This window comes from Rattus norvegicus, chromosome 12 (assembly GCF_036323735.1).
Source record: "Rattus norvegicus strain BN/NHsdMcwi chromosome 12, GRCr8, whole genome shotgun sequence".
NCBI classification, from domain to species: Eukaryota; Metazoa; Chordata; class Mammalia; order Rodentia; family Muridae; genus Rattus; species Rattus norvegicus.
This window is the reverse complement of record NC_086030.1, coordinates 42,339,316-42,365,760: the sequence shown is the minus strand read 5'-3', so window position 1 is coordinate 42,365,760 and position 26,445 is coordinate 42,339,316. Positions and strand designations below refer to the sequence as shown.

General features: G+C 47.1%; 1 protein-coding gene across 5 annotated transcripts in view; it reads left to right on the top strand.

Annotated features, from left to right (window-relative positions):
* Window positions 1-22,835, top strand: part of Tbx5 (T-box transcription factor 5) — a 56,798-nt gene extending 33,963 nt beyond the window's left edge. For 4 of the 5 annotated variants that reach the window (XM_008769230.4, XM_039089491.2, XM_017598339.3 and 1 more), the window contains 2 exons: window positions 4,645-4,868; window positions 16,683-22,835. In XM_008769230.4, the coding sequence (XP_008767452.1) occupies window positions 4,645-4,868; window positions 16,683-17,257 (799 nt within the window). In that variant the 3' untranslated portion in view covers window positions 17,258-22,835. 5 annotated transcript variants of the gene reach the window in all.
* Window positions 22,836-26,445: the final 3,610 nt, after the last annotated feature.

The following is a 26,445-nucleotide window of genomic DNA, read 5'->3' as shown; positions in this document are numbered from 1 at the left end:
CACCGCCTCCAAGTTTCTCCTCAAGTGTTTGGGAGTAGAATGGACTTTGAATAACACCCACTGTGGTCTCTTTTCAGCCCAGCCCCTCTGAACGTGAGTTTTCTTATCCGTATGATAATGCTTAACTATTTCCATGAAATGAGGGATGATCTGGGCTCAAAAGAGGGAAGACATTGAAGGCGGTCAGTACGGTGGCCGGTACACGGATCGCGGCGGTGGGTGATGATGGTGGGGGATGGTAGTGATGTTGCTGCTACCATTGAAGATGGTGATGATGGTGGATGATGAAGGTGGCGGTGCTGCTGGTGATGGTGGTGTTTAGTGATGCTGACGACGATGACGATTCTAGGGATGGTGGTGGTGCTAATCATGGTGAAAACCTGCTCTCCATGGCTAACACACACACACACACACACACACACACACACACACACACACACACACACAGGCCCTTTCAACCTTCACTGTAATTCTGCAGTGCTCTGGTTTCTTCGTGTATATTTTTAAGTTGCAGATGAAAACCACACTCCTTCCCATCCAAGGCACCATGGTGATACCACCAGAGAGATGTTAACGCCCCTCTGACTGATCGATCCTTTGATTGGTTCATGAGGAGCTCCGTGGGGACCACTCTGCTGTGGTATACTTCAGACATTTCCTTCCCTGTCTCTCTCTCTCTTTTTCTCTGTCTGCCTGTCTGTCTCTGCCTGTCTGTCTCTGTCTCTGTTTCTCTGTCTGTCTCTCTCTGTCTATCTCTGTCTCTGTCTCCCTCTTTCTTTCCCTCTCTCCCCTCACTGGACAGAGGAGGCACACCGCCTTCTCTTGCCCACAGCCTGACACCTGTCAGATGGCCTCAGGACAAAGAATCTCAGGCACTAAACGAGATGTTCTTGATACATGCTGGAGAAGATGTTTGAAGCTCCTTAGAGGGAAACAAGCTGTGAGGGACATGTGGTTATTGGGGATAATATCACTTTTCCACTTCTGGAAGTGTTTATAAAACAGGGTTTGGCCTTTCTTGGGGTGAGTAATTCTGCAGTTTGGCAAGGCTGGATGGGAGAATTCCACGGAGCATGCTGGTACGCTCCCTTGTAAATTCCCTCAGCCAATATTTTTGGAAGCTTATTTTCTTTAATTAAAAAAAATAACCATCACCGTTAAACATATAAAACCCCAAACGATTTCTCCCTTCCTCCTGGAGTGCTGACAGCCCAGCACTTGACCTCAGCAGACTCAAGCTGAATTGCTGGTGAGGTTTGATGGCTTTGGTGCTGTTTTATTATTGTGCTTTCTTTCTTTTCTTCTTCTTTTTTTTTTCCATTACATGGATTGAACCACAAAGCCAGTGCTCCTAAGCTAATGCCTTTTCGTTTAGCCTCCTGGCTGACTGGTGGCTGCGTGGTGCACATCCCAGCTGGGATCCGAGATGGCATAGGCCCCCGGGGAAGCATAGCTAAGAGGCTCTTGGGTGTCATCAGTGGTGGGTCTGAGTGTCATGGAAACTTGGCAGCTCCCGTGTGTCCCTTGCCTGGTCACTGTGATGTGTTTCCTCATAACAGAGGCAGAGGTGCAGAGAGCAGAGAAGGGTACATCCCTGGTGCATAGAAGTGGGTCTTGATTCCTGGCCCCTGCTTTAGACATTGAAAGGAGCGTTTACGGAATAGGTGGGTTAGAATTCTTTCTGGCTGCATCTTAAGATCAGAACTTAAAGATCAGTTCTGGATCTTTGTCTAATCACTCTGGGATCCGTTTCCTGGTCTGTAAAATGGGCACAGCAATCATAAACTCATGGCAGCTTCATGGGAAGGGTGCCATGGGCTCTTGCTGGTGAAAGTGCATATGGGGACTTGTGTAGTGTATGCCTTATGTTTTATTTTATTTCAATTTTTTTTATGGCATTCGGGTTTTAAAACTCAGGGTTATGTATGTCCCACAGGAATACTCTACTACTGAGCTGCACCCTTACCCTGTTATTAATTAGTTAGTCAACAAACTGGGGTGCTGGGAATTGAGCCCAGAGCCTTAAGCTTGCCAGGCAGGTACTCTGCTACTGAGCCACATCCACATCTGTCTGTCTGTCTGTCATCTATCAATCTATTTATTTATCATCTATCTATTTATCTATCATCTATTATCTATCATATATCTATCACCTATCTATCAATCATCTATCATCTATCTTTCTATCAATCTATCATTCTATCATCTATCTTTCTATCATCTATTTATCCTCTCTCTCCATCTCTCTCTGTCTCTCTCTCTGTCTCTCTGTCTCTCTATCTCTCTCTGTCTCTCTGTTTCTCTGTGTCTCTGTGTCTCTCTGTGTCTCTCTCTATCTCTCTCTCTGCTGGAGATCGAACGGAGGGCCTGATGCATGTGAGGTGAGTGCTCTACCTCTGTGCTACACCTCCAGTCCCAGTTGCACACTTGAATTTCCACCAACAAACACTTATTTTAGTTGCACGAGAGGAGCTGCGTTAGCACCTCAAGCACCTAGTCTTACGCATGTGATTGCTCATAGTGGGACTGAACCTGTTCAGATCAAAAAATCACTGCAGAAAAAATGCCTGGAAAGATATTTGATTCCAGATCATGACTAAAGAAATAAATAATGCATAAGCAAACTCTGACATTAGGAGTTTCCTGATCCATAGGTGCCTTGGGTCAGAATATGTCCCTAGCCTGTCTAGTGCTAAGGGTCTCTGGCCGAGTGTCAAAAAATACTGCGATTAAGTTCCTAGAACACACACTCTAGACAGGAGACTAATCGTGTTGAAGTGGCTATCAAGTTATTATCATCATTGTTGTTATTATTTTGGACCCCTGATCCTCCTGCCTCTGCCTCCCAAATGTTGGGATGAGACGTGTGACCCACCACGCAGGCTCGTTTGGTGCTGGGGATCAAATGCTGGACGTCATGCACACTAGAACTCTCCACTGAGTTACATCCTCAGCTTCGGAGGGGCCAGATTCCTAGAACCTGGAAGGGTGGAGGCTCGGCGGGCTGTGTGAGCCATGCATTTGCTTCTGCCTCATCTGGTTCTGTGGCTTCCATCTTTTTAATCCTCCTTTTGTTCCCGCCCCCTTTCCCTGTCTCTCTTCTCCCTACTTAACCCAATAGCAGCGACCCCTTCATTCTACTCTCAACACTATAGTCCCTTGAAAATTATTTAATTTTTAAATTTTATTTTAAATTATGTATATGTGAGGGAGGAGGGGATTATAGGCACATGAGCGCAGATACTTACAAACTCCACAAGAGGGCGTTGGCTTCCTGGAAGCCAGAGTTATAGTTGGTTATGATGTGGGTGCTGGGAACCCAACTTAACTATGGAGAAATCTCTCCAGCCCTCTCGAGGATTCCTTGTTGTTGTTGTTGTTGTTGTTGCTCTTCTCCTTCTTCTTCTTCTTCTTCTTCTTCTTCTTCTTCTTCTTCTTCTTCTTCTTCTTCTTCTTCTTCTCCTTCTCCTTCTCCTTCTCCTCCTCCTCCTCCTCCTCCTCCTCCTCCTCCTCCTTCTTCTTCTTCTTCCTTTTCTTCTTCTTCTTCTTCTTCTTCTTCTTCTTCTTCTTCTTCTTCTTCTTCTTCTTCTTCTTCTTCTTCTCTTCTTCTTCTTCTTCTTCTTCTTCTTCTTCTTCCTTTTCTTCTTCTTCTTCTCCTTCTCCTTCTCCTCCTCTTCCTCCTCCTCCTCCTCCTCCTTCTTCTTCTTCTTCTTCCTTTTCTTCTTCTTCTTCTTCTTCCTTTTCTTCTTCTTCTTCTTCTTCTTCTTCTTCTTCTTCTTCTTCTTCTTCTTCTTCTTCTTCTTCTTCTTCTTCTTCTTCCTCTTCTTCTTCTTCTTCTCTTCCTCCTCCTCCTCCTCTTCCTTCTCCTCCTTCTTCTTCTTTTTATTATTATTGGTGGTGATGATGATGATGATGACGATGGTGTGTGTGTGTGTGTGTGTGTGCATGTGTGTGTACACATGGTGAATGTGATTTGTATGTGGAGTATGCTCTTATGTGGACATCAGAGCAGCACATCTCTCAAAAGGTGGCTCTCTCCTTTCACCTTTACATGGGTTCCAGGGTTTGAACTCAGGTCTCTATGTTTGTGCAGCTAGCACCTTTACCCACTAAGCCGTCTTGCCTGAGGGAAAATCCAAGCCATAAAGCAGTTAGATATGGTAGCATGACAAAGACATCAACTTAAAATGTTACAATCAGGGAATCTGTCTGGATTAGAATGACTAATCCTAAGGCTGCACCCAACTGGCAGAGTGGTCTGTTCTACTTGGGCAAAAGTACAGCCTTAAAAAAAAAAGTTCAGAGGTTAAGTCTAAACCTCTAGGCAGTGCCTCTGGCTTTTGATTTGGATAGTTCAAAGATATGCAGATGGGGGAAATAATTTCACATGAGACAATGGTGGAGAGGGAGTCTGAGACCCCCTTGGCTTTTCTGACTGTAATAGGGCTGTTTTTAGACCTACTTGCCTGATGTACAAGATGTGAGAAGTGAGTGCTGGATATATACACAACCTGGGATGCCAGGAGTCACTGGTCTCTGGATCATCAAAGACTCCTCTCCTCTCGGGTCTTTATTTTGTTGACTTTTCTGGTGGACTCATGGACACAAGGCCCAGCAAATATGTATTTGTCTTCTTCCTTTCAGTAAAGAGTATCCTGTGGTTCCCAGGAGCACCGTGAGGCACAAAGTGGCCAACCACAGCCCCTTCAGCAGCGAGACCCGAGCTCTCTCCACTTCGTCTAACTTAGGGTCCCAGTACCAGTGTGAGAATGGTGTCTCCGGCCCCTCCCAGGACCTTCTGCCCCCACCTAACCCATACCCACTGGCCCAGGAGCACAGCCAAATTTACCACTGTACCAAGAGGAAAGGTGAGTGTGGCAGGCCTGCTGGGGCTCTGCCCTTACTGCTCACCACTATGGGGAGGGGAGCGAACAGTGACATCCACTTGCTATTTATTTATTTATTTATTTATCTATTTATTTTTAAGTAAGTAACACGGAAATATAGAGGTGATAAGAAACTTAAAACATGTAGGTAAAAGTAAGAGGTTTATTTAGTGTGTCTCTCAGTGCAGCCTCTCCTTGGAGAGGATGTAAAATATCCAGATTTACTTTACTTATTTATAAAGCATGCATGTATGTAGCACATGTACACATACATACACACATACATATACATGCATATACACATACACACATACATGCATACATACATGTGTACATACATATACACAAGTGTATACTCACACATACACACAATACATATATACATGCACATATACATATATATACATATAAGCATACATACACACATAATACGCACATAACACATATATACATGCATACAAATACACATAACACACATGCATACACACATGCATATACATAACACACAGATATACATGCATACATACATATACACATAACATGGACATTCAAGGGCATATATATGCACATACATACATATAATGCATACATACACATATAATGCACACATAACAATATATTATATACATACATATACACATAACACACACATATATACACACATGCATGCACACATACATATGCACAACACATACATATATACATGCATACATATACACATGCATACATACACATAACAACATAACACACATACAAGCACACACATATATACACATACATATACACATACATAATATAATGCATGCATACATATACACAAAACATACACATAACACACATACATACACATACATATATATACATACACACATAACATACACATATATACACACATACATACACACACATATATACACAAAAACATACAGATAATACACATGTATATACACATACATATACATAAACATATACACATAACACAAGTATACACATATACATGTACACAAACATATACGCATGCATATACACACACACAAAACACACACATACCATTCATACAGAACACACTCCTTTATCAAATGAGAAAATGATTTTTCCCTAAGCTGTCTGAGCCAAAGGGCCTATGTCAGGAAAAGAAACATCTGCCGGCCCCTTTTGGGAGCCAGAACCACCATAGTTAACATGGACAGTGTGATTGAGTTTAGCTTATCTGAACATTTGTTTGTGTCTGTGTGTTTTGTCACAAGGTCCATCTGTAGCCCCAATCAGCCTATATCTTGCAATCCTCCTGCCTTAGCCTCCCCAGTGTGTATCTCTCCCTGGGTTCCTCACTTTGTAAATGGAGACAGAGCACCGGATACCCCATCAACACCCAGCAGATGAGCTGCTCCGAATAGGTGGCATGTAGTCACTGTGGGTACTGAGTCCCTGGAAGACATGAAGAGATGGTTGCTGTGAGGCACACCCAGAGTGGAGATAGCTTTCACCCCACACATAACACATATATACATGGGTCAGACACCAGGGGTGCAGCTCACCTTGGGAGGTGGGAACATTTTTGTGTATATGGGCTCATTATTCAACCTCTATCCTCTCTGTTTTAAATGAGACTGTCATTCAAGCTCAGGTGTGTCTTGTGGCTTGGTGTGAAGGTGCAGGCTTATGTGTATGCTGTCTGCTTGTCCGGGGTGGGCTCAGTCCGTGGCCATTGTTTTATGCTCAAACACCTAAGTCATAGTCTGGCTCGTTGCCCCTCATTCCGCAAGCACCAGTTCTGTGCCTTCAGAAGTCCAGTGACCTGTTTCTGGACTTCTGGTTAAGCTCTTCAACCCAGGTGCCACCAGCAAAAATGTCGTAGTAGAATTCTCAGGAGCCTGGCTTCCCAGAGGGAGGAAGCAAGATTTGACTGACTAGCCCGGCTGCCCCATCCCCGTGTTTGGGAGGAGAGACATGCTGGCACTGGTCGTTGCCTGGGGATGATGTCTGACTTCCAGATGGACCCAAAAATCATTCAAACTCCTTGGATCTCCAAGGCCTGAACAATGTCACCCCAACAGCCCCCAGCCCGGCTCCCCCCCCACATCCGCCCCGGGGTGGGCTGGATACCAGATGCGCCAAGTTCGTCTGTTCCCTCAACTCTCAGAGAGGGAAAGAGTATCCAAGGAGGAGTTTCTGTACAGATGTCCTACCTAGTGTGACAGCTAAAAGGGTCTTCGCTTGGCTTGATCTCTGAGCAAGTCGTCTCCCAATGTAGGTATGAGTTAGACTGAGGTGTAATGGAAAAGGACTCGTGGGTTTTTCCTTCTAAGACAGGGCCTCACCATTTATCTCAGACTTTTTCTGTAGCCCAGGCTGGTCTGAAACTTGCCGTGTAGCTCAGGCTGGCCTCAGACTCATCGCCTGGCCATTCCGGTTTTGAATCTCCAGTCGTCTGCCTCAGCTTCCCAAGCATTGAGGGTGCAGGCACACACCACCGTACCTGTTTGGTCAGTGGTTCTTGAAGGTAGAATCAGAAGCTAAAAAAAGCCCTGTTCGTGCACTCTGTACTCTGTGATGCTCACTGCCACACGTCCTTCTCTGTGATACTGTCACTACACTCAACGTGTCATCTCCTGCGGGGGATCGTGGCAGGGATAGGTCCTACATGGCCATAAAGAGATCAGCAGGTTTGCATTAGGGAGCCCTGTCGATTAAATTAATGCCAGACCAAAGGGAGGGGCAGAGTTTAAAAGAACAAAAAACCCTGTTTAGGGTCAATAGTCACAGCATGGTCCTCAGCCACGCCCTCTCTGTACAGATGTGGTGGGAAAGCCACAAATGCCAAGTGAGGTAGCCTCCTTGGTTAGGTGACCTTCAGACTCCTGAGGTGAATTCAGAATCATCACGGCAGGGCTGGAGTAAGGGTCTTCTTGCCACAGAAAGGGCTGCGACCCCTGGCAGTTTGCAGTCAGGTGACCCTGGGGAATAGCTTTACTTTTCTGAGCCCTGAGTACCTCTGATGCAGTTGGAGGATAACTGTGAGTCCTACCAGTTACATTGATGAGGAGATGATGAGCGACTACATGGGAAGTACCTGGTCTGCTACTGGCATGGCTGAGCACCCCCAAAATACGTGATTCCCTTCCCTGTCCTCTACAGGGGGCATGCTGTCCCAAGCAGCACACTGTCTGTCCCAAGCAGGCTGAGCATCACCCAAGTGATGAGAGAATGGGGTCTGGACTGAGAGAGCTCAGTCGGCAAATGTTCTCCTTACGAGCTTGACTCCCCAGAATCCAGGTATAAAAGGAGTCACGTGTGTGGGCAGGCACACACTTATAGTCCCAGTGCTGGAGAGGTGATGGGGTTTGCTGGTCAGCCAGCCTTGCCTAGCCAGCAAGTTCCAGGTTCATGAGGGACCCTGTCTTAAAAACCAAGATGGATGGTACCTGAGGGGGTTACAGTTCAGGCTGTCCCCTGATCTCCATGTACAAGGCACATGCAAATATGAGAAAACACACGCACACACACGCATGCATGCACGCACACGCCTACATAGCCACAAATTGCTAATAAGTATCAAATTGTAAGAACAGACTGGGTGTGGAATCGGGGAAAGTGGGAGGCAGCTAGGAGAAGGGTAAGAGACTGGGTGGGTATGTACCCTTTTCGGGGAAGGGTTAGCATGTGGGTGCCCAGACCGAAGGGCAAAGACTGGAGAGAAAGGCGGGGCTAGCTGGATGCTCCCTAATCTATTTCCATTAGAGCCTCCAGTGTTATCTGAATAGCCGTGGGAGACCATCAGGGGGTCAGCAGCCTGCAAGTGTCACGGCTAGTGGTTTTGTTTAGCAGTGCCACTTTGCTGTGATAGGAGGGGACAGAAATGATACCAGACACCTGTTGTAGGTAGTGAGGGCTGCCACCATGACTCACAGCTGCAGAAGTGAGAGGAAGCAGGGGGTTTGGGGACTGGCTGGAGATGAGAATGTGAAAAAAAATGTTCCCCTCTGTACTTTCAGATTGGATGCTAGAACTCAGACAGATGCAGGTGTTTCCCCAAAGCTCCCTAACTACTGAGTGTCCTGGCCCAAGATCCACAGTGAAGTCAATGGACTTGGGGCACGTGTGTGTGTGTGTGTGTGTGTGTGTGTGTTTGTATGTGTGTGTGTGTTTGTATGTGTGTGCGTGTTTGTTGTTCTTTTTCTTTTCTTTTTTTCGGAGCTGTGGACTGAACCCAGGGCCTTGCGCTTGCTAGGCAAGCGCTCTACCACTGAGCTAAATCCCCAACCCCGTGTGTGCATGTTTGTATGTGTGTGTATTGTGTGTGTGTATGTATATGTGTGTGTGTGTGTGTGTGTGCGCGTATGCTCTGAAGAAAGCCTCTTGTCTTCCCAGAAACCTCTGCTCTCCTCACCACCTTCCACATTTCCACCCCCAAAGGGAGCCTGGGTGACAGAGAAGCCAATGGGGTCACAAGGCAATTCATCATCAGTCCCCACGGTGTGAGGAGATAACAAATCGGGAGGCTTCCTTCCAGTTTGGGACTCCCTAGGAGTGATATCTCTGTGGGTGGTTTTCCCCCCTGGCCCCAGCCTGCCCTGCTATCTGACTTCCTCTCATTGTCTGTCTGTCTGCCTTCCAGCCAGCCCAGGAGCCAGGCCCCAAGCAATGTCAAAGGGTCCGGTGGGCCAGCGGCCTCCTCTCCTGTTAGGACCAGGCTGTCTCCAGCCTATCTCTCCTACTGGATGGAGTGAAAAAAGCTGGGCAGGTCTTTTATCAATGGCACTCAATCAAACCCAGGATCTGAGGACCAGAGGGAGCACTGCAGTGTCCTTCCTCTGACTACCCTGACTCTCTCACCATCCTTTCATTAGTGAACAAACTGACCCAAATAAAGATGTAGCAAAGGCATTACAGCACTGGCTATCAAAGGGAGGTCATCTATAGAGAGAGGAGAAGGGGAGGGGGAGGGGGAGGGGGAGGGGGAGAGGGAGATAATAGAAATGGTTCTACAGTGTGCTTTTCTCCCCAGGCTGTGAGGTTTGTTTTGAGTACTTTACATATATTTTGTGTGTGTGTGTGTGTGTGTGTGTGTGTGTGTGTGTGTGTGTGTGTGTGTGTGTACACATATATCACGGTAAAGCTAAGCCTGTAAAGTTCAAGGAAAGATGTGCAGGAGTGAACTCAATCAAGCCTTCCACTATGAAGGTCTCAGGGCTTGAACTCAGGTTGCCAGGCTTGTCAACAGGTGCCTTTACCTACCTGACCTGACTCTGTGTGTTTTTAAAAGCAACTTCAGGGTCTTCCCTTAGTTGAATTATTCAGGGCAGCCTGAGTTGGTGAATGCCCAATCCCCTTAGGGGACAAATGATGTACTCTGTACTAATATCAGATTCTAAGGTTAGAGTGGTGAGTGACAGAGCCGGGTGAAGACGTCAAATACTAACAGCACTTATACCCTGGGCCCTGTAGGGAGAAAGCAAGCAGGAGAGAGACCTGCTCTTACGAAACATGTATTCTCATGGGGAAGGCAAGTAACTCGCAGTGTGGTGGTCATGGGGTCTGAGCCAGGGTGTTTCCATTTTAACTTGAGGGCTTCCCATGAGACCCAGTGTCTCCATTTAGGAGCATAAGTGTTCAGGATCTATCATCCATTCATTTATCTCTCTATCCAACCATCATTCTGTTTAGGCATCTATGTGCTCATTCATTCATTCACTCATTTATTCATTCATTCACCCACTCACCCATCCATCCATTTGTCCACCTATCCATCCATCTATCCATCCACCTATTAATCCACCCACTCACTCACTCATCCATCCATCATCCAGCCATCCATTACCCATATATCCATCCATCCATCCATCCACCTATCAACCCACCTATTTGCCCATCCATCCACTTGTCCATCAGTCCATCCATCCATCCATCCATCCATCCATCCATCCATCCATCCATCCATCCATTAATCTACCCACTCACTCATCCATCCATCACCCATCCACCATCATCCATCTATCCATCCATTATCCATTATCCATTCATCTATCTACCTGTTAATTCACCCACTCACCCATCCATTCACCTGTCCATCTGTCCATCCATCCACCCACCCACCCATCCACCTATTTATCCACCCACCAACCTCTTCATTCTTATCCACCCAACTATCCTATCCATCCATCAATCCATCCTTTCACCCATTTATCCGTCCTTACTGTTTCATGACTCAGTAGGTCTGAATTACAGCCATCTGCTGACTCCCTGCATACCCCTTCGTTGAGAACTCCATACTTCTGGCTTCCAGAGTCTCTGTCTGTGGAGCCACCACAACATTTCCCGGTGTGAACTCAGCCGGCGAGGGATGTGTGACCCACTTGGGAACTGTGACCCTATTTGCTCAATGGGATCAGGGAGTTAAAAAGCGGCTCTGAGAAGCTTCCAGCTCTGGCTGGAATCCACCCAAATACCTCTGAGCGTTGGATGACCTTCAGAGAGCCATCTGCCTAGTCTGCTGAGAGAGAAAACTGGAGAGAGGGAGTAGACGTAGGTTATGCCGAGAGATAAGATTTGAAGTAAGAGATTACAAGCACTAAGCTGACTCACAGGGCAAGGCAGACAGACTTGGTATTTCCTTAATTAAACCTAAGGAGGAGTTTGGGGATTGTCCCCATGTGCAGTTAGGGGACTGTGCTTGGAGCGGTTCAGGCCTTTATCCACAGCTACTTGGAGCCTAAGCATTGGAGCCATGATGCATGTGCCTTAAAGCCAGTGTTCTGAGTTCACCACTGAATGATTTTTATCCAGTTTAAAAAAGAAAAAAGAAAACAAACACATACTTCTAGAAAATTCCAAAGAAGCAGAGTTTTTCCTACAGTGACTGGGTGGCCAGACTTAGGGAAGAACTTCCCTGTTACTCAAGAGACTTAGCAGAGTGGTGAGTGTAGCTGACCACTTTTCCTACACACGCTCTGAAGCAGAATTATCAGGCCCCTGGCCAGCCCCTCTGGAACACTTGACTCCTGGTTATGGCTTTTTGCACAACCAGGGAAGCTAAACTCGACCCAGACTATTGGAGTTTTTTTTTTTTTTCCTTTTTTTTTTCTTTCTTTTTTTCTTTTTTTCTTTTTTTTTCGGAGCTGGGGACCGAACCCAGGGACTTGTGCTTGCTAGGCAAGCGCTCTACCACTGAGCTAAATCCCCAACCCCTCGACCCAGACTATTAAAAGACTAAAACCGCACCTTCCCCAGACAAACTCAGAGATTACATGGAGTGCGTTGATCACGTCTGACCTCAAGTCAGACCCTGGGATGAGGCCTGGGAGGAATCCGAGGATCCTCAGGTTGAGCCTTCATCAGGAAGCCAGCCTGCAGTTTGTCTGAGCATTCTGGACCAGATATTTCTGGGTATTACAGACTGGAATGTATAATTTTACGATTTTCTGACCTTTTTCTTATCATTCTCCCACACCCCCCATTTAAATTTGTAATGAATCTGGAAGGGATCAGAAACTTAAAAAAAAAAAAAAAGAAAAAGTTCCTTATTTTATTTTCTCCTGCCAAGAGTACCCTGCAGCTGTACTTTCTGTTGTCGGAAAGGGGAACGCCCTAGTTAATAATAATAATAAAAAGCCCAAAGCTGTGAGCCCAGCAACAGTGAGATCTCTGGGTACAAGGTCTGGTGGGCAGAAGGAAGAATTGGAGGGAAGGAATCAAGGTGGCAGACATGGAAATGGTCTGGGGGCGGCACTGTCAAGAGCCCCAAAACCTTAACTAGCCGAAAGGTGGTAGAAAAACAAAAACATCGCAAAACATCTGGATGTCTTCAAACATCTGCATGACTGGCACTTTGTGCACAGGGCACCTGTGAGAGTGACTGCACTTTTCTTGGGGGTGGGGGTGTTTTGACTTATTTTTTTTTTTTTTGGTATAAATGTTTGGGTACCCCATAGGGTTCCCAGATGTGTTGCAGAAATGTCCAGCTAAAAACAAATGTGCATGTTGTCAGGCAGGTACAACCCACACTGTGGGGGAGGGGGAGGCGGGTGTCAGCCCGGGGAACACGGTTACCTGTGTCGCTGTGTGGCGGAAGCCAGATCTACACTTATCCAGTTGAGGGTCTGTCTTATTAACCAACTCAAAGGCTTCATGGATGTGTGAATGCTCACTCAAAGCCTTATGTTCCGGTGCTTTCTCTGAGTGACAAGATACTTAGCTTTCTTCATGTGCTGCCCCCAGATGGCTAAGGGGACATGTATCTATCTGCCTATATCTATCACAGCTCCATCCATAGCCCCTGGCACACTGCCTGGCACTGGGAAGAACTCAGGGAATACCAGTCGGGTAGCCAGGTGGAGAACACCGGCCATTGCAAAGCAGGCATCATAGGCTCGAGAAGTCAACTCTCGCTTGGTTTCCTGTCCCTGTCCCTCCTCTGGGGGTTAACTGCCTGCTCCCGAGAAATGGGAGCAAGGACAGACACTTTGAGGGGTCGCTGTGAGATGAAGTTGGGGGTCGCACCATAAATGTTTAGTAAGTAGTTCATTCCTCATGTGTAGTCCAACATCCAGCTTCATGACTTCTGACCATCCTTGAAAGACACATGGATGAGACGACTTCCCTTTTATATCTACTCCACAAGGACAGCAATAGTTTCCTCCCATTCCCATTCTTCCTCTTCCCTTTCCCCTTTTCCTTCTTCCTCCTCCCTCCCTCCTTCTCTCCTCTCTTCTTTTTAGGTCTTCTAAAGCAAAAACTGAGTCCACTCAAGACAAGCATACAGCATACGCACCGGCCTGCCCCTTTACATAAAGCCTCAAGACACAGCCCACCCTGAGCTTGAATGACAGTCTCATTTAAAACAGAGAGGATAGAGGTTGAATAATGAGCCCATATACACAAAAATGTTCCCAACTCCCAAGGTGAGCTGCACCCCTGATATCTGACCCTGAAGGCCGTGGGGTGAAAGCTATCTCCACCCTGGGTGTGCCTCACAGCAACCATCTGTTCATGTCTTCCAGGGGCTCAGTACCCACAGTGACTACATGCCACCTATTCGGGGCAGCTGCAGCCTGCTGGGTGTTGATGGGGTATCAGGTGCTCTGTGACACCTGTCCCCATTTACAAAGTGTGAAACCCAAGGAGATACGCACTCGGGAGGCTGAGGCAGGAGGATTGTAAGCTATAGACCAGCCGGGACTAAAAATGGAGACCTTGTGTCAAAACACACAGACACAAGCTAATGCTCAGATAAGCTAAACTCAACCACACTGTTCATGTTAACTATGGTGGTTCTGGCTCCCAAAAGGGGCTGGCAGATGTTTCTTTTCCTGACAAAGGCCCTTTGGCTCCTCCCCACCTTTCTTTCCCTCCCCTTCTCATTTCTTCACACACACACACACACACACACACACACACACACACACACACACGCACGCACATGAGATCATATCTAGAGTGTATCCCTAGATTCGAATGTAATTTTTCTACATGTGTTGATTAGGAAGAGATCAGAAAATGAGAAAAGATGACCTTCAGTCCCTGGGGAGGTCAAACTCCCCTTGAGGAATGGGTGTGTGTGAGGTGATGCCTTGGCAGACATATCCAAGTATGGCCTCCTTGAAGGAAGCAGCTGGTAGCAGTTAGAGACCAGGTCTTCCATCAGAACAATGGGCCATGTTGTCCCAGCAATGAGAGATGTTCTGAAGGCTACCAGAGGACTTTCCGCACCGATATTTCTTCTGGTTTTGTGGAGAGCTTTACAGGTATACATGTGATGTGTTTTGACCAAATCCCCTCCCTGACTTTCTCCTTAATTTAATATTATCATCCAATGGCATCCGCATGGCTAATGTGCGTCAGTGGTTATGGCTTGGGAGAGTGGATTCCCCACAGGCAACACAGTGACAGAAAAATCCTTGTCCAAACGTGCCCAGGGCTCTTAGCCTGGGTGCTGGGTCTTAGGAAGTTTTTGTCCCCCTTTAGAGTGATAGGAAATGGCTGTGTGCATACTTTTCAAAATGTCCCATTTCAGGAAATTTGTCTGTGAAATGACCTACCCTAGCACACTGGTTAGCTCCCAAGAGGGCCAGTGGCCCCAGAGTGCCTAAGGGAGACTCTTCTGGCCATGAAGTTATCTCTTTTATCCTGTACCAGGACCAATGAATGGGCAGAAGAGGGGCATGGCCCAATTCACAGGAAATAGTGGCATAGGGGGCAGTGTTGACTCAACAGCTAGTGAAGGGGATTTGCTCCAAATTCCATCTGTCCACCATCCATCACCCATCCAGTCTACAACCATCTATCCACACATCCACCTATTCATCTCTCACCTCTCCATCCACTCATTACCCCACCAGCATCCAAATACCCATCCAGCATTCATCCATCCAGGCATCCAGCTGTTCACCCACCCACTCACCCATTATCCAGTCACCTATCCACCTGTCATTCATCCATCCACTCATGCAACTATCCACCTACCCATCCATGCATTCATGCATCCATCCACACATGTATCCATCTATTGATCATTTATCCAGCCAGTCATCCACCTATCCATCCTCCATCCATTCCTCCGCCCACCCAGCCATCCATTCATCTACCCATCCACACATCCATCCATCCCACCCTTCCTCCACTCATCCATCATCCATCTATCTACCCATTCCTCCACACATCCATCCATCCATCCATCCATCCATCTGTCCACTCATCCACACATCCATCATGTATCTACCCACCTATAGCTACCATGACCCTGCCCACTAACCCACCTATCCATCCACCATTCATCTACCTACCCACTACATGGGTATTTAATGTTTGCTTCGTGTATGGTGACATTGATGAGCAGACACTTCATACTGAGACAGCCGGTTCACCACCTCCATTATCGGCCACTGTGGGAGTCCCTGAGCAAGCTTCTTAACCTCTGTGTTCCTTTTCTCTCATGTGTAAAATGGGACTAATCCACTTCGAACAGTTGTTGTGAGGACTGAGTGGGTCACCTTGTGGGATGTGGTTAGAACACAGCCAGGCGTCACCAACACTGTGTGCATTTGATTTTACTGTTGTTGCTGGACCTATGTTTATCTGTCTTACTGCTGCCTAAATGCCAGGTTTGGAATGATAGACAGCTGGATGAGGTAATGTACTACCAATTATTATCATTAATAAGAAGGCTAGAATGCAGTCAGTTGGTAGAGTGCTTGTCTAGTATAGCCAAAAGTTCTCAGTTCAATTCCCAGAACCACATAAAAACCAGGTATGGTGGTGAGTGTTTGTAATCTTGGCTCAGGGGAAGGGGAAACAGGAGGTGAGATGTTCAAGGTTCTCCTTGGCTACATATGGATGTTAAAGCTAGCTTGAGCTACATAAGAACATGTTGATGATGATGATGGTGGTGGGGGTGGTGATGATGATGGTGATGATGGTGATAGTGATGATGATGGTGGTGATGGTGGTGGTAGTGTCAGGGATGATGATAAGGTGTTTAATAGCTTTTTTCTTTTGGTACCATATTCTGAATCAGCTGGTTATTGGACATATTTTCCCATTTAATTTTCAATGTTCCCCCCTGTAGGAAGTGCTGCAGAGGACATTGTTACATTTTACAGATGGGGAAACTGAATTCATTCAAGGTCAAGATTTTGGCTTAAAACTCACAGCCCAAGGGTGTGCCCATGACACTTTTTGTTTTGTCTTCTTTTTGTCAGAATGGAGGCTGGAGCCGACAGCCTCTACTCTCAGGCTTAGTGGCTGTCCACTGGTTCTATCCATCGCGTGGGGTAACTGATATCCTTCCTGTCTTTGCAGATGAAGAATGTTCCAGCACCGAGCACCCCTATAAGAAGCCGTACATGGAGACCTCCCCCAGCGAGGAGGACACCTTCTACCGCTCTGGCTACCCCCAGCAGCAGGGCCTGAGTACCTCGTACAGGACAGAGTCAGCCCAGCGGCAGGCCTGCATGTATGCCAGCTCCGCTCCACCCAGCGAGCCCGTGCCTAGCCTGGAGGACATCAGCTGTAACACATGGCCCAGCATGCCTTCCTATAGCAGCTGTACAGTTACCACCGTGCAGCCCATGGACCGTCTCCCCTACCAGCACTTCTCTGCTCATTTCACCTCGGGGCCCCTGGTCCCTCGGCTAGCTGGCATGGCCAACCATGGTTCTCCCCAGCTTGGTGAAGGGATGTTCCAGCACCAGACCTCAGTGACCCATCAGCCTGTGGTCAGGCAATGCGGGCCTCAGACTGGCCTTCAGTCTCCAGGCAGCCTCCAGCCCCCTGAGTTCCTCTACACTCACGGCGTGCCCAGGACCCTGTCTCCCCACCAGTATCACTCGGTACACGGCGTCGGCATGGTGCCAGAGTGGAGCGAGAATAGCTAAGGGCCGACCTATGCCAGAGAATGGTTGGGGGGTGGGAAAGTGAGAGAAAGAGAGAGCAAGAGAGAGAGAGAGAGAGACTGGAGAGGAGAGAGAAGTGAGGGACAGTAGCGACGAGAACTCCACAGTTGCGAAGCTCATATCACCCTTTTTAACCTCCGTACCCGGAGCTCCTACAGCCACTGATGAGATCAGTGGCCCGAAGCCACCATTCCAAAACCGTGACTGCGTCTCAGAACCGACAGGACAAACAGAAAGAGAGACGAGTCCCATCCTGCCCCGCGTCCACTCTCATCGAACAGGAACACACACAGCGCCCCAGACGCATTCCCCGATTGTTTCTCTTGGGTTCTAGACCATATGGCCTCACTGAGTGTTTGACCCCAGCGCACGGTGAGAGGCATTCTGTCTCGGTGTTAATGTTGACTTTGTTATAAAATAAATAATAATATATTTTTTTCTTTGAAATTTTCTTACTGGGACCCAGTCCCTTGAATGGAGGGAGAGCAGAGACAGAGATGTCTCAAAACACGTACTTTTGGGGCTTCCCTCCGATAAATGAGCTAAAATGTACATCGGCCACCCTCCTCTAACAAAAATACCTACCTCCGTCATGTGAGATGTCTACGAAGGTTGAGTTAACCTGCTAGTTTTTGGATTGGGTTTTGCCTTTTTTTTTTTTTTTTTTTTTCCTTTCGGTTTGGTTTTGCCTTCCCCAGCATCATGGGATTCCGAGTTGCCTTCTACTGAGCGGATGGAGTTAGGATGTCGGGCTCGGTCTGGCACCCTGTCTCCTCAGCACCATTTCCTCCCAGCTCCAGGTCTCTCCAGCCATCTGCGGCTAAAATGGGACCTAAACTCCTCTGCCTGAAACCTTGCTTCGTTAAACTGAAAGAGCCCTGGGTGACACAGGAACAGAACTGTGACACAGAGCAGGGGCGCAAACTCCCCGCTTACCTGTTGTCCGGGAGAAAAAGAAAGTGAAAATAAGCACACTTTGTGATTAAAAAGAAAAAAAGAACAGTGACATCAGCGTCAGCCCCAGGCTGGCTCGAACCTCCTCTGTGATCCCCGGATGTAGAGCAAAACAGCTCCAGGTGCCACAGGAAAGGAAACTGTTACCAGTGCCTCGGCCTCCAAGAAATTCCCCCAGCGCCACTCACCTGGGACACAAAACCACACGCATCAAAAGCAGAAAAACAGTATTAAAAAAAAGTGTGTAAGTACGACGTTATTGTAGGGTTTCCTCAGATGTAATATTTTACTGGTACTATTTATTTATAAATAGGAATTCTAATTAAGTAGTAACATGAAACCCAGCCTGGGGGCTGACCAAAACCTTTTAATTTTATTTGGTACTCAAAACTGCATTTGTGTTCTCTCTCTCTCTCTCTCTCTCTCTCTCTCTCTCTCTCTCTCTCTTTCCTTTCTTGTTTTTTTTAAAGTTTTGTGTTTTCTTTTTTCTCTCTTTTTGCTTCCTTCTTTTTTTTTTTTAAACTGACCCTAATAAACAGAACAGGGTAATCTATGTGGCTGAGAATGCGCAAGCTTGTGAGTGTGTTTGCACGTGAGCGTCCTATGTGATCTCGTCTTTTTATGTCGCTTAAGGGGGTGGGTGGGTGAAAAATCAAGTACTCGTTTCTTACATTTGTGCGCCCATTAATGCCTAATAAATGCCATGTGCTTAAAACAGTGTATGAGAAGTGGATACCATTTGTCTGTCTTTCTCTCTCTCCTCTCTCTCTCTCTCTCTCTCTCTCTCTCTCTCTCTCTTTCTGACTGAATAGAGGGATGGCTATTGGGAAGAGGAATCAAGGAGGCTTGTGGCTGACTTTTCCCACCATGTGTTCTGTCCTGCTCACCCCCTGGTATTTCAAACCCACCACTCCCAAGTAGAGTGGAGCAAGAATATAATATGGTCCACAGGAGTAGAACCTTGGGATGCAACGTCTTCAAACTGAATTTATGTGGGCATTAGGATCAAAGGCCTTAAGGAATCCTTCCTGTTCCCTTTTGCCTATTGCCTGATAGAAACAAATTGAGGGAGGAAGGGGTTGATTTCCGTTCAGGGTTCTATCCATGTTTGCTTGGCCTCCTGTGCTGGAGCAGAATATCGCCGTGATTGGAGTCTGGGATAAAGAGGCTTCCTTTAGTGCATGGTGGACTGAAGGAAGAGAGATGTGAGAGGTCTGGGCACCTTGTATAACCTTCCAAGGCCCGCCCCTCCAGTGACCTACTTCCTCCAGCTAGCCCCGCCCCATCATCCTGTCCCTTTCAGGATAGCAAGCCAGCCAGGAAGAAGGTCTCAAAGAAAGCCTGTGGGTGACGTTTCATCATAATCAAACCATAACAGGAGCTGGTCTAAAAGTTGGTTCTATCTCACTGTAGATATCATCCTGGCCTGGGTTCTCTGAGATGTCTTTCCCCGAACTGTTTTGAAATAGGATGCACTGAGGCTCCCCATGTAGACAGCTTAGGGACTGGTATTTTTGTCGATATTTTGTTTGAGCCAGGGTCTCTTTCTTATTTAGTTCTGACTGTATAGAAACTCCATATGTAGACCAGGCTGGCTTACAGAGAGCCTCTTGCCTCTGCCCCTGCATCTAAAATGGACCAGCAGTTAATCGACAACACCACCAGGAATTTCAGTTTTGTACGTCTGTCACCCACAATAGATGGAGCGGCGGATTAGCTAGGAGGCTGACTTAATTAGGGTTTTATTGCTGTAACAAGACAGCATGACCATGACAACTCTTATAAAGGAAACCATTTAATTGGAGCTGGTTTACAGTTTCAGAGGTCTGCTTTATTATCAGCATGACAGGAAGAATGGTGGCAGGGAGGCAGACATGGTGCTGGAGAGGTAGTTGATTGTTCTACGTATGGACCGATCATCAGGAAGAGAGTGAGCCACTGAGCTTCGCTTGAGACCTCAAAGCCCGCCCCGGCGACATGCCCACCACAAGGCCACGCCCACCACCACAAAGGTCACGCCCACCACCACAAGCCCACACCCACCACCACAAAGGCCACACCCACCACCCACCACAAGGCCACACTCCCTAGTAGTAAGACTCTTACGGTCCTGTGGGTGCCATTGTCTTTCAAACCACTACAGAAGTTTAGTGCTGGCCGGTGTCTGGGGGCTGTCCCAGCAAGAAAAGTGGCTGCTACAAACATGAGGACCTACCTCCATCCCCAACCGGTGTCCACATCAAAAGTCAGGTGTGGGATGCACGCCTATAATCCGGGTGGTGGGAAGTGGAGACAGGAGGATCCTGGTAGGTGGTTGGCCAGCCCTACTGAATCAGTGAGCTCCAGGTTCAGTGTGAGACCCTGCCTCAAAACAGTACGGTGGAAAGTGATTGAGGAAGATACCACATGCTGACCTTTGGCCTCAATAGGCACGTGCGGGCATGCACGACCACAAGCACAGAGGTACATGTGAACAGGAACACATACACATACATATGCACACACACAACACCAAAAACAAAAACAAGCCAGTGTTGCTTTTTTGTTTGTGTTTGTTTTTCAATTCGCTTTTGATACTGGGGGCTGGAACGCAGGACCTCATGAATATTAGACACATGTTCACTGTGGTAATGAGCCATGCCCCAAGCCTACTGCTCAAACACCCAGGTTTTGATTTCCACACCCTTCAAATGACCAAAAACATCAATGTGTGTTTCACCAACCCAGGAAAAGGAGCAATTGGCAGGCCAATTACACACATGTTATTCATTTAATACAGGCTACCTGGTACTTTTTCCTGAGTTCTTTTTTTTTTTTTTAAGATTTATTTATTATATATAAGTACATGTAGCTGTCCTCAGACACACCAGAAGAGGGCTTTGGATCCCATCACAGATGGTTGTGAGCCACCATGTGGTTGCTGGGAATTGAACTCAGGACCTCTGGAAGAGCAGTCAGTGTTTTTTTTTTTTTTTTTTTTTAACATTTATTTATTATGTATACATCATACTGCTTTCTGCCTGCATATACGCCTGCAGGCCAGAAGAGGGCACCAGACCTGATTATAGATGGTTGTGAGCCACCATGTGGTTGCTGGGAATTGAACTCAGGACCTCTGGAAGAGCAGACAGTGCTCTTAACCTCTGAGCCATCTCTCCAGCCCCCGCAGTCAGTGTTCTTAATCGCTGAGCCATCTCTCCAGCCCCGAGCACAGAGTTCTTGAGAAGTGTGAATTAATCATGAAGAAACAGCAAACAAAATCCCATGTCTCCCACCTACAATAGAGAAACCAGGTCCATGGCTTTCCTGGATCCGAGGGTCTGAATTACAAAGGTTACACAGGATAAATACTGACCAGCGATACGTATTTAATCTTAAGCATTAGTTTCAGACAAACTGGACCATTTGACCCATTCATTTGGCCAAATGGACCATCTAAACACAGGAGGAGCATCCTTTATCCAAGTGCTTGGGACCATGTTTTGGAAATTTGGTTTTGGGGACAGTTGTCTTTTCCACTGTCTTTGAACTGTGTGGCTGCCAAGGGTACAATGGACAGGAACCTTGGGGTGTCGGAGTGGGACTCAGGTACAAACGTACACTTCCTGTACACTTTACGTACATCAGGTGGAAGTAATTTTGTGTGCTGTTTTCAGCGCACCTGCGCTCTGACTTTAAGCCTCACCGGCGTGTATGAAGGGGAATCTCCTACTCAGATTAGTGCTCCTGATGTTTTGGATGTCGGAACATTTTGGGTGACATATGTTCTGGTTAGGGATGCCCAAGAAGGAGAGTTTGGGTTTCCATCTTCGCCCCGCGGACACTTGCTGCCGTCCTAAAATCATTAAGAGTTTTAATGAAGAGCACGTTCCCAAGCTTTGTAAATAAAAAAACAAAACAAGCAAAACCCACCCACACACAAAAAACCCAACTCAATCTCTCTTTGTACATCAACGATGACTACCATGGAGTTTTTCTTTAAACCAGCAGATTTGGGGTCTAATACTCAGATGCCAAATCTTCTCACCGTGTGGCTGTCAAGGGTACAAGGACATTGACAGATTCTAAATCTACTGAGTGCTCACTTTGATCTGGGCTCTCTGGAACTGTTGAGAACATTGGGACAAATAAGGTGATAGGAACCCAGTACTCCACAGTGCTTATAACTTAGTAAAATAAAGAGTTTTTAGTCTTGCGTTTTGAATGAAAATGGTCCCCATAGGTTCATAGGGAATGGCACTACTTGGGAAGGATTAGGAGGTGTGGCTTTGTCGGAGGAAGTGTGCCACTGGGGGTGGGTCTTGGGATTTCAGAAGCTCCAGGCAGGTTCAGAGTCTGCCTGCATGCCGCCATGCTTCCCCAACATGGTGGTAATGGACTAAACCTCTGAACTGTAAACCAGCCTCCAATGGAATGCTTTCTGCTGTAAGAGCTGCTGTGGGGCTGGAGAGATGGCTCAGTGGTTAAGAGCACTGACTGCTCCTCCAGAGGTCCTGAGTTCAATTCCCAGCACCGCATGGTGGCTCACAACCATCTGTAATGGGATCCAATGCCCTCTTCTGGTGTGTCTGCTTATATAAAAATAAATAAATCTTAAAAAATAAAAGAGTTGATGTGGTCATGACGTTTCTTCAGAAATGCTAAAAAAGACCAGTCTGCTTCATGGGTGGACTGTAGTGCTGGGGAATTACGAAGGCAGAGTTCACATCATGAGCCATAGCACAAGGATCAAACCTGGTCTACGGTGCTGTGTAAATGGGTGGTTGTGTGTGAGAAAGCACGTGTGCATGTGTGTGTGTGTGCATATGTGTGAGTTTGTATGTATGCATGTGTGTGAGAAAGTACATGAAAGTGTATGTGTATGTATGTGAGTGTGTATGTATGTGTGTGAGCATGTGTGTGAGAAAGTGTGTGTACATGGGTGTGTGTACATGTCTGATGTGAGTGTGTGTATGTGTGTGAGAATGTGTTTGAATGTGTGTGAGTGTGTGCATATGTGTGAGTGTGTGCATGTGTGTGTGAATGTGAGTGTATGTGTGGTATGATATATGTTTGAGAAAGTGTGCATGCACGTGAGTTTGTATACATGAATTTGAGTGTGTATATATGTGTGTGAATGAGCATGTATGTGTAGTGTGTGTGTGTGTGTGTGTGTGTGTGTGTGTGTGTGTCTGTGTGTAGGCATTTGACCTGGGTCTAGTAATGAATGGGAACTAGGCAAGTAAACGATTGGCGATTAGTGTTTTAAGCTGAAAGGGAGACACGGGTGGGAGACCCAGGTAGACAGGGGGAGGCATTGACCGTGATCATTTATTCCATCAACAGACCTGTGTCGAGACTGTATCATGCGTGGCAGAAATGCTCATGGTGGCAGCTCTGTCTAGTCAGCGCCATAGCTGGAGCCAGTCCCAGCTGTCAGTCAGTGTTCTGCTTCAGACACAGAGATGCCTGGATGCGCATGCGCGTTTCCACTGCCTGGTGCAGCTGCTCGGTCCTCATAGTCAGGGGAAGCTGTTGTCCTGGGCTGAGATATACTTTCCTTGTTAACAACAATACTTAGAGTCTCTCTCACACAGACACCCCTCACACACACTCATATAACTCACACACTCACATCCCTTCACACACTCACACACTCACAGCCACACTCACAATGCTTCACAGATGCACATATACACTCACACATGCTCACATTCCTTCACCCACATTCACACATAGTCACACACTCACACAATCACACATGCTCACATCCCTTCACAATGCTCACATGCTCATACACTCACAGTTTGACACACTCACATCCCTTCACCCATACTTACACTATCACCCGCTTACCCACTCACACAGTCACATGTTCACACATACTCATACACACATTCAGACACACTCAGCATACCTTCACAATGCTCACTCATATACTTACACACTCACACACTCACACACTCACACTCATACACTCACACACTCACACACATCCATTTACACACTCACACACTCACACACTCACACACTCACACACTCACACACATCCATTTACACACTCACACACTCACACACATCCATTTACACACTCGCCCACTCACTCTGTATTGGGCACTTTCCTTTCTCTCGTGGCCTGGATTATTAAATTCGCCCCATCCCTTGCTGCCCCTTGGGTAAGACCCTTAACCTCTTTGACCTTCTAGTTAATCGTCCTTGGGATGGACAATTCCAGGCATTCATCGCAGACAGTGCTGATTGTGGTGAGGAATCAGTGAGGCCATGAGTGTGGAACGCTCAACACAGAAGCCCAGTGGTGAGGAAATGCCAGGGAGCCCTCAGTTGATAAAGGAGCAATCGGTTTCTGCTATTGTGGCTCTTTATCCTCCTCCTTTTTCTTCCCCATCTTTGTTGTTCTCAGAAATCCACCCCGTGATCGTCTACTGGTTTCACAGTAGACATAAGCCCAGTGGGAGTGAGGAAACACCACACTTGTTACCCGTTACCACCGGCATTACTGGCGGTGTCTTCGCCAGCACAGTCACTATGGTCACCACCGTCACCATCAGCACTATCTTCATCATCACCATCACCATTCCTATCTTCCCTATCACCATCATCACCATCTCTACCATCATCCTCTCCCTCACCACCACCATCTCTGTGATCATCACAGCCACTACCATGTTTCTCCAAGGCAGTTTGGAGGCCTTTCTTGCCCAGAACTGCAGGTGTCTAGGGCCAGGAGGGCTGTGCAGAGGCATGAGCATTCCACATTTGCCCCCACATCAGATGAGTTCCTCAGAGGACACATTCCACCATTTGGGAAGGGTTCTGTCTGTCTTAGGATTTATCTATTGTCATATGACCTCTGTGTGTGTGTGTGTGTCTGTGTGTGATTGTGTGTGAGTGTATGTGAGCAAGTTTGTGTGTGCAAGTGTGCGTGTGTGCATGTGTGCATGTGTGCATGTGAGTGTGCAGGTGTGTGTTTGTGAGTGCCTAAGTATGCATGTGTGCATGTGTGTGCGAGTGTGCATGCATGTGTGTGTGTGTGTGTGTGTGTGTGTGTGTGCATGCGCACAGACATGTCTATACACTCCAGATAGGGCATCACCAGTAAAAACGATCCCATCCGAGTCTGGAACTACCTGCAGAAACACGAAGACGCTAGTCATTATCTACCTATTATGATGAGCTGCAAAGCCAAACCCTGCCACACATGTGAGGACCTGAGTTCAGGTCCCCAGCGCCCACATAACAGCCGAGCATGGTGGCACATGCCTGTTACCCAGTGCTGGTGGCCAAGGCAGGCAGACCTTAGAGACTCGTTGGTCATTTTTTCAGCGTCTGTCATTGTTTTCCTTTGAGATGAATATCTGGAAGTCCAGCTGTCCTACCTTCTTCCAACCCTCTCTGCTGCCCACCTCTTTTCCTTGGATAATATGGAGGCACATAGGGTTGGGGACAGTGTTCAAGGCAAGGTAGTGTACTGTATTCTAACTTCTGACACAGGCTGTTCTTGGTAGGCCATTCCCCGCCCCTATTCCCACCCGTAATCCCTGTGGCATTAAGGGTAGAGAATCTCCTAGAAAATAATTTTTCAAGTCCTGCCTGATCAAAGATCCATGTAAAGGCTTTCCCCTCTTTTTTTTGTGACCTCTAAGGAAAAAAAAAAAAAAAACCAGCCCCAGCCAGAGCTGCAAATGAACCAGCGATACGTTTGCAGACTTGTCAGCTAAACTAGGGCCATCCCATCACATCCTTCGCTGGGACAGAACCAGAAGGAAGCAATTCTGTGCCCACTGAGCGTCCAAGCTGGGGGTATGTTAGTGATTAAGGGGATCTTGGCCTGGGGGAGGCAGAGAGATATGGCTCAGAAAGCCCCATAAATCTCCCGTTTTATTCAAAATGTGTGCTTTATAGTCATTTCCTGGCCAATGGCTGCCTTGGATAAATATATGACATATCTGGATTTAGCTTTCGGGCTCCAAGCTGGGGCTGGAGTGGAGGGCCAGGCATTCTGAGTATTTCCAAGAGCGGTGAAGGGAGCGGATAACAAGGCTCTTTGTCTCCCGGAGTCACCCACGTCCACCATCAAAGGCAGAAACAGAAGTCAGCGCCAATTAGTCCGAGGGAGATAGAAGTCCACCTGCTCTTCCCTCAGGCCTCCATTCCTCTCTGCCACCCTCACCACCACCCAGCACCTATTTGTGAGGGGTGACTCCCAGGGTTTCAGC